Source organism: Microtus pennsylvanicus, chromosome 2 (assembly GCF_037038515.1).
Source record: "Microtus pennsylvanicus isolate mMicPen1 chromosome 2, mMicPen1.hap1, whole genome shotgun sequence".
NCBI classification, from domain to species: Eukaryota; Metazoa; Chordata; class Mammalia; order Rodentia; family Cricetidae; genus Microtus; species Microtus pennsylvanicus.
This window is the reverse complement of record NC_134580.1, coordinates 64,697,682-64,711,400: the sequence shown is the minus strand read 5'-3', so window position 1 is coordinate 64,711,400 and position 13,719 is coordinate 64,697,682. Positions and strand designations below refer to the sequence as shown.

At 42.2% G+C, this 13,719-nt stretch overlaps 1 protein-coding gene across 2 annotated transcripts in view; it reads right to left on the bottom strand.

Annotated features, from left to right (window-relative positions):
- Stk3 (serine/threonine kinase 3) overlaps window positions 1-13,719 on the bottom strand; it is a 212,174-nt gene that overhangs the window by 64,249 nt on the left and 134,206 nt on the right. For both annotated transcript variants that reach the window (XM_075961214.1, XM_075961213.1), the window contains one exon: window positions 1,559-1,751. In XM_075961214.1, coding sequence (XP_075817329.1) covers window positions 1,559-1,751 — 193 coding nt within the window. The remainder of the gene's footprint in view (window positions 1-1,558; window positions 1,752-13,719) is intronic.

Here is a 13,719-nt window from a genome sequence, read left to right as displayed (position 1 = left end):
AAGAACCCTGACCAGCTGTTGTCCATCTCCAATGAGGGCATAAGAGGAGGAAACAGACAAACTGAAGCTGAGCTTTCGGTTAAACACAAAGAGCAGAGTAATAAACCTAATTGTGTGTCCATGGAAGTCTTTCTTTGGAGACGGCAGCAGATACTCATTTGCCCAGAGAAGACCAGCATTTCCGTGTTTAGCTTGTCCTTTGTGGTAGTAAAAGAGAACCACACAGCCAAGATACACTGCCCAATGATTGTGAGCAAACTCACACTACACCAAACACCCCCAGGTCTCAACATCCCAGTGCCAACAGCAGCCCCAAGTTAGGGGCAACAGGAGCAGCTCTATCAGACTCATTCCTGAGGCCTGGTCTTCACACAGCCTTCTTTTCCAACCTGCCCACTGGTTTTAGTAGCATCCATAATTTTAACTCAAATTTCTCTATGCTTAAAATGTCTAGATTGGAGCATGGAGAGGAGGCCCAGCAGTAAAGATCACTTGTTGCTTTTGCAGAAGACATGGGTTCAGTTCCCAGCACCCACATGGAGGAGGCTCAGTTCCAGGGGATTAGACATCTTCTAAGATCTGCAGGCACCTGCATGCACACAGTACACATACATACCCTCAGGCCCACATACATATACAAACTAAAATGATAAAATAAATCTTAAAATATCTAGATATATCTTCTATTTGTTCTAATAAAATGTAGTTGAATTAAACACATTGAGATGTAACTCTCACCTCAAGTTAACTCAATACTGTCCCAGCCAGAAGACAAAATATCCTACCAGTTTCTCATCACACATGGGTCAGACCATCCCTGCTTCTCTGCCACTCAGAAACAAAAGGACGCAGTGGAAGGTAACCTACCCCAGAGGAGCACACAGCAGGGAGAGTGTAAGAACAGCCAGCAGCTGTGGGACGGTCAGTCTTGCCCTCTAAAGGCAACACTGTGCCTGCACCACTCGCTGACTGCAGGTCAGGTCTATGGGGCAGTCCACAAAAGGATTTAGAATCTTGTCATTCTGTAAGCAGCACGTGTCAGCCCCTGCGGCCACCCAGCACTCTGCTTCACACGGCAGAAGCAGCCATAAGAGTGTGAAGCCGCGCTTCCCCTGGGGGCATCTCCTGTGTGCAACCCCTCCTAGGGTTTCATCCCCAGTTTGTACTTCCGTCTCTGTTGTTTAACCGATAATTTAGACGATGTACGATAATATTGTACTATATTTATTAAAACAAATTTTTAAGTTTTCTTTTTTAATTGGAAAGGTAAATGTTAGAAACACTATCCTCTCCTTAAAATATTTCACAAATTAAATTATGGGTTTGTAGCTTGTAAAAAAAAAAGTTCCATAAGCCTAAGTTAAATATATATACACACACACACACACACACGTATGCATAGTGCTATATATATTTTAAAGTTTTTTTAAAGCAGACTTTTGCTGTCAAATAAGTTTAAAACCACAATTTTCTACAACTGTTTCTAAAAAGAAATAGTTTATCTGGTTTCAGTGTGGATACGATTGAGAGAAGCATCATTCAGTGAGAAGACACATACTTTTCATAGTTCCATCCTCCTCCTCCTCGTCCTCACTGTTTATGACCATGGTCCCCAGGTCCGATTCTAACATAGTGCTGTTGTGCTCGATCATCGTCTGGGCCCCTTCACTCATGGTGCTGGTGGCCCGCATTGTGCCCACGCTTTCTGAACTCGTCTTCACCATGGTGTGTGAATCCAGCTCATCTTCATCCTGCAGGCAAAATATCACTATGAACAAAGACCTCTCACGACAGCGGGACCTCTTAGTTCTCAGTAAGAACACACATATGCTTTCTCTAATGATAAAAAGTACCGTTACTACGGCAACGGTCAACAGTGTGGGAAGCAGGGACTCAGACAGACCCTGCACACCAGCACCGCTCACAGTAGCCAAAGGTAGAGGAAACCTGAGCATTTACCTTCCCGTGAATGCAAAAATATCGTTCAGCGGAAGCACACCAACTCTGCTGGTTTAGCTGGCGAACCACTGAACTGTTTTCTGCAGTAGCTGTATCAGTTTATAGTCACAACAGCAGTGCTGTGGGCTCCAATTCCTCGTCAATATTTATTGTTTTCAATTTTAAAAAATGGTCATCTTAATGGGTACAAAGCAGTGTCAATCCTGTTTGATTTATATTCTCTATTAGTAGTGATATTGAGCAATTATTCATGTATTTAATAGCTCATTTGTAGATCTTCTTTGGAAAAGTGTTTACCGAAGCCTTTTGTCCTTTCTTTCTTTTATGGCTTTTTGAGACACAGTTTCATTGCATAGCCCTGGCTAGACTTGAACTGGCAATTCCTGGCTCCAACCCACCCCCACCCCCACCCCGGGGGCAGGATCACAGGCTTGTGTCACCATGTCTAGCTTCCTTTGACCAGTTTGGATCAGACTGCATACGATCTGAACATTAACACTTTACTAGGTATAAGATTTGTAAATATTATTTCTTTTCCTGTGAGTTGCCTTTTCACTCTCTGAGTGGTACCTTTTGCACACAATAGATTTTCATTTTAAAGAAGCCCAACCATCTTTCTTCTCTTTCTGCTTTTGCTGTCCTGTTCTAGCTGGAAGTAGGATTTCGCAGGAGAAGAGAGGCGGGTAATGCAAACACGAAGGCACACACTTCATGCACAGCTGTGCATGCAGGCAAAATACTCATAATCATAAAAACTTCAAAACGAAGAATTTAAAAATTAAAATGCAGTTCTTGCAGAGGTGTGCAGATGTGGAGAAAAGAAACCCCAATATTGCATCTTGGCAACTTGGGTGACTTGAAGTGACAGTAGGCTCACACCTGTTTAATACCCTCTCTGCCCAAGCCTTACTGAAGTCTGGCCCTGTGTCTCAGCCCTGTGTTCTTACTCACAGCCCCTCCTCAATCTCATGCTCTCAACCATCTGATGTATCCTTGTTTACCACTTAACGTCTAAGGACCGTGTCCTGACCTCACCAGCTGCCCAAGAGCAGCGCTGCAGTGCGGCACACACTCATTCCCTTTCACGCGCTAGCTCACCAACCAGCAGGTTCTTTAGTTCTCCCAGCTCAAGTCGACTTTTCTATTCCTGTGGCCACTGATCACGTTGCTCATTTTACACCTCGGTTAGTGCACACAATAACACCTCCTGATGGGAGATTCTGACTCCCTAACGTCACAGAGATGTTGGTTCAATTCCTATCTCAAACGGCTTAGCAGGAATAAGATTTTCCATGGACATTAAACCCTGAGCTGTAACTCTTGTCCTTCTTTAATATTATTTGTATCGCAACACTCTACCAGAAACTTCTGGTGCTGGTCCTGGCCTACATCTCAGCGTCCTCTCTGCTCTGACCCTGCCGTCACTATTGTCTCACTGTTCGTACATCCCCCAATCTCACTGAATCTTCACCAGAATTCCCAACGCTACTTTGCTCGTTAAGACCCCCTCTGTTCATGACTTCACTACACAGAATGCCCTCCCTCTGTGATGGTGACTACAGCCTGTCACTTGACAGGATCTAGACTCACAGAGGAGACACACCCAGGAGAGATTATCTACATTATCTTTGCCTGTGCCTCTGAGGGATGATTCTCGGTACATTAACTGAAGTGGGACGCCCCATGCTAAGTGTGGGCAGCACCATTCTTGGCCGAGGCTCCTGGGCTGCATATGAAGGGGAAAGCCAGCTGAGCAACAGCACACATCATGCTTTGTGTCCAGACTGTGGATCAATATGACCAGTTGCCTCCAGTTCCTGCTGCCTCCATCTCTAAGTCAACAGAACCCAGTCATTCCTTAAACTGCTTTTTCTAGAAACGAGCAGAGTGACGAGCAGACATCCTCTACACACTTAGTTCAAGTGCCTTTACCTCCACGGTTAATCAGATTTATTGTTTTATTTTCCAAAAAAGAAGAATTTATAACAGTCAGCATACATCTTTGCATGTAAATTTATGATATCCTAATTTGAGCTCTTATTCCATAAAATGTTTGTATAAATGCATGTGTCTTATGGTTAGGAATAGACAATAGTGATGGCAGGGTCTTTGCATGAAAACGCAGGAAGAATTCAATATTTCCCATCCCATAGAATTGTAAAATCAAGGGATTTTACAATAAGAAGAAAATATTTTAATCCCTCATTTTATATCTGAAAAAACCCCCAGGTCTATAGAAAGGAAGACTTCCCCACGGTTACACAGCTATTTGAATACAGACCTAGGGTGAGAAGAATGAGAAGGGTTTTCTCACAGCATTTTCCCACCATGTGTGCTCCTTACTAACAGCCACACTCTGACTATCTGAATGCTCAGGCTACAGGCACAGGCTTACAATTCATCCAATTACTTTTTAAAATTATCTTTATTGTTTGTTTTGTATGCACGTGTGTGCATGTGCATATGTGTCTGTCTGTGGATACTCACCGTGTGTGTGCAAGTCAGAGGACCAGCCGCAGACGTGAGGAACAAACTGAGGTCATCGGGCTGGGATCTCATCAACCCCACTTTCCAATTCTTAGTCTCAGAGTTCAACTGATCATCCCATTTACACTGGTCTGAACAGCATCTGTCCCGTAAACTACTACTGAGGCCTTGCATGTTCTGTTTCATTCTTGTCTTTTTTAGTCTCTCAAACAACTGGAGGACTGAGTCTTCCAAGAGATCACATCACATTATCCTACTGCTATAAACTCATCTTCATCATGGTGAAATGTCATCTGGCCTTGTAACACATCCGTCCCATCTCTGTCCCCCACCTTGCTCAGCACACTCCAGCCATACTGGCCTCCTTAGCCATTTCTTGAGAATTCTGCAAATGCTCCTCGGTGGCTGACCTTCCAGACTGGAATGCTCTTTTATAAGACAGGGTGATCACTCCTTTACCTGACGACTCTACTCATACATGACCTGATCCTCAGAGAGGCTTCCTGTGACCACCAATTGAGGCTTCTGCCACTATTTGCTGCTTATCCTCTGTGTTTACGAGCCATAACTGCCTTCTCTGCCACTAGACCACAAGTTTGATGATAACAAGAGACTTATTTTTAACTTCCAAATCCCTGGTACTATGATTATCTAAGACTTAGTAGATACATGAGATTATTTCACCAACAATTTATATTTTAATTAGTAATTCATTCAGTGAGCACTTATTATACATTTGGAATGTGTCAAGTACTTCACCAGTATTGGATACAGAGATGAGGAAGGCATAGTTTTGTTCCACTTGGTTTTCTAAGGAATTTGAGGCTTGGGAGAAATCTTCTAACATGTGAGCAATGAATTAGGAGACAGTCTCTTCAGTGCTACAGGAAGGTGTTGACAGCCTGAGTCCAAGGGCAGAGCCTCCAACTCTGCTTTAATAAGTGAAGATGTCCTGAAGTGAGAGCTTTCCTCTAAAACATTAAACTTTAACAACATATAGTAACTATACATACTTCCAGGATACAGCAGGCATTTTAATGCCTATGTATAACATGATAAAATCGGGTTTTATTGTGTCTATTACTTAGTGTTTGGGACCGCTGAGATTCTGTCTTCAATTAACTGAGTCTTAGAGGACAAGAAGGTTATACACAAACACGAACATAAATTTGGGTGGAATGTTCTGTATCCGAACTTGTCCCATGAGAGCTGCTCTCAGACACATTCTTTCTCACACACACACTCCAGGACTGAATGCAGTGTAACTTCCCCCAAGACACCTTGTTGCTATGCTGATTATATACTTGCCATAAATATGCTTTAACTGTCTGTGTGCCTGATGCACCTAAGTCCCCCTTTTCACTTTAAAATCTGAGAGCAGTGCTGGGTTGTAAAGCTATATTCTTAATGTCCAGTATAAAGCATTGTTCTTTAGATTTCACTGACTGAAGTTACAGTCCTCACTTTGAGATAATGATAAAGCATAAAATTAAGGGACAATGTTATGCTAAGTTCTAGAGATAAAAGTTTTATTTAAAATATATTTGTATGTGAGTGAGCCAGCTGCGATGCTATGAGCATGGGAGAGTTGTTCCCACAACTTATCTGTGGTGTGGCAGCACGGATCAGGAGAGGTACCCACTCCATCAACACCTGAGGCAGCACAGTAGAGCTGGCCCTGAGATGTAGGTGTGGGAGAACTGACCCTGAAGACAGGAAAGTGGGAGAACTGGATCGGCCCCTTGCTCATCATTGCGAGGGGTGAACCAGTCACAGCAGTGAGAGAGCCCACCCCGGTGGTGAAGACAGAGGAGAGTTGGCAGGCTGACCATCCTAGATAGACCCAGAGCTGCAAAATCCCCATGACACAGGGAAGCAAGAGTATGTCCAGAAAGAGTCCCAGCGAGGGCCTGGCATCGATGGTGCAGCAGAGACCAGGGGCTTGAACTAGACCAGTGATTCTCTGGGATGAACGCCTGCATGTAAAGATCTACGGAGAAAGGGTTCACGGCCTGACTCCCTGCATCACTGCAGCTTCCATGATGAGATTACCCCTTCTTCCTTTGTCCTATTTTCCTTTTTCTCTTAAATTTTATTTTGTTTTATTTTGGGGTGGGGAGGAAGATGGGTGGATTAAGAGGCATGAAGTGAAAGGCACAACGAATAAATTGAAATTTGGGGAGCAGAAATAATGCTATTAGCTAAATTATTATTGATCTTCCATTTAATAATGATAAAATGGCTATTAGACTTTTATTAGGCCTCACCTATTTTCCTCTGTGAACCTAGTAAGACATTTATCTCTTATTCAAATAATGAATGTAAAGTTCAATTAAGCTGAAAATTCTACCCAAAGTCACAGAGTAAATAAGTAGAAAAGTAAGGATTATAGCTATTTTTATCTGACACCAAATCTTGACTCTAACTTCCAATACGTAAGACTTTAAAACTACAAACAGCATTTAAGTCTGATTTAAATCATATCCCAGGTGTGCTCAGGCACATTTCGTCTGCTGGGACAACAGCCGAGGAGATGGCAGCAAGCAGATGACTTGTGCTTGAGTCTTTTACTTAAATTTTAGAAACTGGGATTTATGCTTTCTGGTATATCTTACCGAGAACACAGGAGAGGTTACTTTCCACTAGCTTCATTTAACAGCTACCAGTGCAGCATCTTGTCATAAAGGCAACCAGCTTATTCACCACACAGTGAACCTGACTTTAGCTGTCGAGACATTTGTATCTCATCTGCATAAGCAGCAATGCTGCCATCATTATGTTCAACAAGAGCCACAGCTTCCGGCTGAACCCAAACAGATTTCTACTCTCTGTGCAGTCTGCACCCATGCTGAATCTACAAAGGGACAGTTTGTACCTTCAAATTCACAAATTAGATATATAATTATAAAGCTTCTGCACAAATTTAGAAAGGAAGGCTCTGTGATGTATTATTTTTATATGCAGTCACTTTGCTAAAAGATGCTAATTTACAAATACATAGACCCCCAAAAAGTAAATTTAAACAAAGTAGCACAAATATTCAATTCACAAAGTGAGTGGGGCATGAATGATATAATACAAACGGAGAGATAATTATTTTATATGAAATTAGAAAAGTCAAAAACTAATAAATTTGGTAATGGTGTTGAAAACCTCTCAGCAACAAGGTTTTAACTTAAAAATCATTAGCTCTACATGTAATCTTGTATAGTTTAGATTACTGCTAACCTGAGATGGTACTTAACCCTTTTAGAACACAGTAGCTATGAACGCTCCTTCGTGCTGCACTTAGCTTACAGAGAAAGGTCTGCAGAGCAGAGGCTCCGTTCCAGGAAGGACACAGAGCACTTTCAATCAGAGCCCATCATGTGCCAGGAATGCAAAACAGAGCACTGACTATAATCCAGCCTGTGAATCATAAGGTCCACATGGAATACAAGTATTCAAAAACATTATTAGGAACTCCTACTCCACTTCCGGGACAGACTTGTGCTATAATAGTCTAGTGTGAAGTACCTCTGTATCTGTGTATTTCCCACCCTAGCATTTTCTAACTATCCTGTTATAATTCACTAATGTTGAAGACAGTTACACAAAGATCTCATGAAGTATTCGCAATACTAATGAAAAAACTTAATCCTTTAGGAGATAATCTATTTAAAACATTCTAACCTTTTAATTTCTCTTAAGTGCCAGGAAACTCCTTCAAAGAAGCCTCCCTTTAGGACGACATCCACTTGTTGTGCCCTCTGTCTGACACACCCACGTGGTCTGCAAACACCACATTCAGAAACTAACTCACCGTAGCACTACAGCTGGTGAAGGTAACTGTGAACCTGTCCACACCATCATCTGAGACAAAACCTAGCTGTGGGCTCACCATCCCCAAGATAACACTTCAATGCACACACCACTGAGATCAGTGAGAGCTAAGGGTGTTGGCTGTTAGGAGTTAGCTTAGGAAGCTGGCTCCAGGAGTAAAAATCCAGCCTTCTAGACTGAGGGACTGTGAAGGCAGAAACACTCTGTCTAGGATGGAAATGGAAGTGAATATGATAATACCATTAAGAGATCTCCCACAGCTTACGGGATGCCTTACACATCGGAGTCAGTAGAAACTGCATGACCAAAGAGTGGTAGGAACCTTAGAAATAAAGGATAAGTTGGAGAACGAGACCAAAAAGGAGGCTGGAATAAGGTCATAGTTGAGATCCAGATGTCAGGGTAATTAGAGCCCATGCTAAAGCAGGGTGAGTAACGGCAGAAATTTTACAAGTCAAATCTGAAGGAAACTGTGAGGGAAAATCAGTTTTCTAACAGCTTTTTGTGCAAATATAATGGGTCAAAGATAGCCTCAATATGCTGGACCTAAAGAGACCAAAGGGACTCCAAATAGCGTGTGTATGTGTGCATAAAAGATCATGGTAGTCTGAAAATTGAAAAAATAGTATACAGTACTAGTTCTTTATAAACAAAAGTGACGTGATGGAGTTGTCACCTCACCACCTAGTGAAAGAAACAAAAACGAATTCTTTGTGGTGAAGAGCAGAGGAGTGGGCAGGCATGGGCAGTTAAGTCAGTGGAGGCAGAAGATGGGCGGGGTCTCCTGGTTCCAGGCTGGTGGCTGTGTGCTTTAACTGAGAAATGACCCCCACTGGTTCACATATTTGAGCACTTGGCTCCCATCTGGAAGCACTGTTTGGGGAGGTTATGGAACTCTAAACACAGGGCCCTGCTAGAGGACGACTGTCACTTGGGGTTGGTTCTGAAGTTTTACAGCCCCACCCCACTTCCAGCTCACTATCCGGGCTTCCAGAGTGAGGGAACATGAGCAGCCCCCTTACAGTGCTGGCTGCTACTGCCTTGCTTACCCCGTCATAAGAACTCCCTTTTGGAACCATAAGCACATTAAACATTCCTTCTACAGTAGCTTCTTAGGTCATGGTATTTTATCATAACAACAGAGAATTAACTAACCCAGTGAGTCACTGATGCTAACATGCTAACCCTCTATCAAAAGACAGAAAACTAGTTCAGCTGGAGAAGGCAGAAACCAAAATGTACCGCTAAATTTGCTTAAATGTCCCCAGTTATGGAGGAAGTCCCGTAGTTACTCCCCTAGAGCAAAGGTAGACTGCTGAAGAGACCCGAGAGAACAGGCCACTGAATCCACGTGCACACACAGGAAGGACAGCACTGCTGTTCATGTTACACAGAGCCCTGTCTGCTGTGTCTGTGCACAGTGGGGCCATTAACAGCTGGATAAATCTGGTCTTGCTACTACCATGTTTAGCCAAACTGTGCTAAACACTATGCAGAAAACAATAGAACACTCTCCTTTAAAGAGCAGTCCTTAAGCACCCCGCCCCCCCCCCCCACACACACACAGGGTTTCTCTGTGTAACTCTGGCTGTTCTGGATCTCTCTGTGTAGACCAGGTTGGCCTTGAACTCAAAGAGATCCGTCCGTCTCTGGATCATGAGAGCTGGGATTAAAGGTGTGAGCTACCACCATCCAGCTTAAGCACTTTTTCTGTATCAGTCTACAAAACAGTACAAATTGGTATTCAGTCACTCAGTGTCACTGAGACTTGTGGTCCCTGAAAATCTGCACAAAGCATGAACTCTCTTCTCACTGCCATTAGTAAGTGGTCCTTTCACTTCAATGCAAACAGAAACTTGATGGATCCATAACTTTTTGCATATTTGCAATCGTGTCTTAAAATAACATCAAAGCTTCCAGAAACTCCAGAAGTCATGAAAGATTTGTCATTGTGGGCAGGACTGCAGAGGTTCACAGTGCAAGACTGCACAAGTTCTTGGCATTATACAAAGTTTCCAAACAAAAGATTATCTTCCATTCCCTGGGCATAATGTTGATATACAACACCATAAATTAAGGCAAAAGTGACCCTAACTATGACTCTTATTTTCTTCTCTCATAGACAAAAAGCTGTCAAAAGATTAGCAAAATATAAAAGGAACTTAGAAATCAGATGTTTTATAACAATTTGAAGACTATTGTCCTGCTATAAGCAATTTATAAATTGTCCACAAGAGGGCACCACAGACAAAAGACTAAAATTTCATTAAGAGGTTCATAAAACAGGTTTTTATAATGTTAACTTGGTATTTTTATCAGAAATAGATTAGTAGCCATTGATAAATTTTAACCAAGATATTTGAGACTATTATAAATGACTGTGATATTATTATAGTTGAACCTATACATTCTGTGATGATTATTTTGTAGACCTATCCTAAACAAGGAGTTAAATACAAGTAAAATTTTTATAAAGTACATATATACAGTGATTCATAAGTATTTGTATAGTTAACACTATGTGTCAGTAAGTTTGCTAAGACACATCCTTTATCCCTGAGAAAGTGAGAAACTAGACAGTTAAAGTGAGAGGAACATTTGCACGGAGCTAAAGCTGGTCTGCTGGGGTGGGGGTGGGGGCCTGCAGCAGCAGGTGACCAGCTGAGAGAAGCCAGAGAACACAGGTCAGAGGACACAGTGGGTAGAGCAGGCTTGTAGAGATATTTCAGAAAAGAGCACAAGGAGACACTATGAATGGTTCGACAGTTCCAAGTTTAAGGACTGGGGGAATCTGGCTATATGCACAGAAGTTGTGTGTCTGTGTGTTTCAAGCAGTCTTGCTATGGAGCTTAGGCAGGTCTCAATCTTGTGATCCCCATCTCAGCCTTCCAGGTGCTGGGATTACAATGCATGCAGCCTCCACGGGGACTTTTTTTTTTTTTTTTTGGTTTTTCGAGACAGGGTTTCTCTGTGTCTTTGGAGCCTGTCCTGGAACTAGCTCTTGTAGACCAGGCTGGTCTCGAACTCACAGAGATCCGCCTGCCTCTGCCTCCCGAGTGCTGGGATTAAAGGCGTGCGCCACCACCGCCCAGCTCGGGGACTTTTTTTTTAAAGGGTGAAGCAATTATTCTGTTTCTTATTGTAATGGTAGCTATGTGACACCATGCACTAATCAAAATCAATAGAACACTGCATCATAAAAAGCAAAACTTCAAGATCTCCCGAGTAAATTGGGAGCATGAGAGTCATGGAAGAGGGTAGAAGGGGAGAAGGAAGAGGGGAGTGGGGGAAAGTGTATAGGTCAATAAAATCTCAACAACAACAAAGTGAACCTTAAGGAGCGTTAGGGAAGACAGTAAAGACACAGGTACTGATTATAAGCTCTAGCCACAAAAGTGCCACAGGTGTGTAAGTCCTATGTTGGAGAAGTTTTAAAAGCCAGATCCTGGGGCTTACTGGTCAGCTAGTCTAGTCAACCTGGTAAACTCCAGGTCATTGGGGGACCACCTCAAAAAGAGTTGTATGGTACCCAATCATACAGTGTTGATAGGTAGATGTATGTATGTATGTATGGATGGATGAACGGACGGATGAACGGACGGATGGATGGATGGATAGAGATAGATGCGTGCATGCACACACACACACACACATCATGTACAAGAAAATACTCAAAGAGTATATATCATTATCTTGAAGTTAAAGGATCTGAGAATAGAAAAAAATGTGAAGAAAACAAAAGTTGAGCTGTATTATAAATGTATAAAGGAACTTCACTGCAGTCTATGGGGAGAAAAGGGTTTTAATGACTTAGAATCAGAAGAAAACTTGGAGGTAAAGGGGACTGTACACAAGGACTGCAGCTGGCACCAATGTTTCTGATAGGGAAACTGGCTGGCAATTCAGTAATGGATGGCGACGGTGGGAACTGGTTTCTCCTCACTGGGGCAGTGAGTTACACGTAAGCAAAGGGACAGAAATGAAACAATTTGCTTGGTATAAACAAGAGTCAGAAATGTCTGTCTGAAGTCACAATCACTATACATACGAATGGACACAGACTCACACAGCAAATGATGAATGAGAAGGTATGAGTTAGCATGGACACACGTCTGTCTATGCTTTGCAAACCGAGAGGGCACAGATATAATGAGGCACACCCGACTTCAGACTGCACTGCCAACACTCTCCTCTAGTAAGAAGGAAACTCTGGAGCTGAAGAAACAAGGAGAGCTTGTGTCATAGGAACAAAGGAATCAACAAAAAGAGATCCCAGTGGTCAAGTCTGGAACAATTTGGGGGAGGGGTGGATATAGGATTAAACAGTATAGTTAGGTTATAATCTAAAGCATAAAGTAGGCTCCTGCCACCGCCCACACCCACAGACCTGGCCCTAGCCCTGCAGCCTGTAAACTGACTGTGTTCCAGCCATATCTGTTCTAGCGTCATCTTATGTGGTACATTTGTCTAGTTACAGATTTAAACTAAAGTCTCTCTCCACATCCCCTTGATTTTCCTCTAATGTCCTGTCTGTTTCAGGACAAGCCAGAATACCACAGTGCCCTCAGCTGTCATGTTTCCTTTGGCCCCTCTTGATGTCACACAGTTTTTCGGGATGTAGTAACAGAGAAAACCAAAATTCAAGTACATGGAAACTATTGTTTTTGAAATTACTCTGTAAATTCAAAACTAATCAAAATAAAAACTTAATTAAAGCCAGGCAGTGGTGGCTCACACCTTTAATCCCAACACTCGGGAGGCAGAGGCAGGCAGATCTCTGTGAATTTGAGGCCAGCCTGGTCTATAAGAGCTAGTTCCACAACAGGCCCCAAAGCGACAGAGAAATCCTGTCTCGAAAAACCAAAACAAACAAACAAACTTAATTAAAAATGTAAAAAACAAACATTTGCTGAGTCCATGGCATCACTAAGTCAAAGCTGGTTAACCCACAGGATGGGGGGGTCCTATTGGCTTAATTAGCATTCAATACAGAACTTTTAACCAAACAAACAGATGAGAAATTTCCCAAAGGCAAATACTAGCAATTGCCCGCATCACTATTGTTTCCAAAAGTTACCAGGTGATTCAGACATACAGAGACACAGTCAAACAGTCACCCACTAAATGGTTTACTTATTGTATTGAGTGTCACATATACCTGGGAATCATTTTTGCATTAGACAAAATTAAATCATACTGAGATAAAACAGTTATGCATTTAATTTTTATATGCACAAGCACTATTCATTTCATTTTAAAAACAAACATTTTTAGAGTTTTTATTAGAATATTTAGAGAATCCTTGGTAAAATTTGATATGTGTATGTTTAAAAACAAGATCATTTAAGCATACACATTTTGAAACAGTACCCTTTATTCTGTATTTTAAGCTCATATGGCAGGGCCATTCATATAGACTTGCTCTCTTCCACACCCAGTGCTCCTTGACAA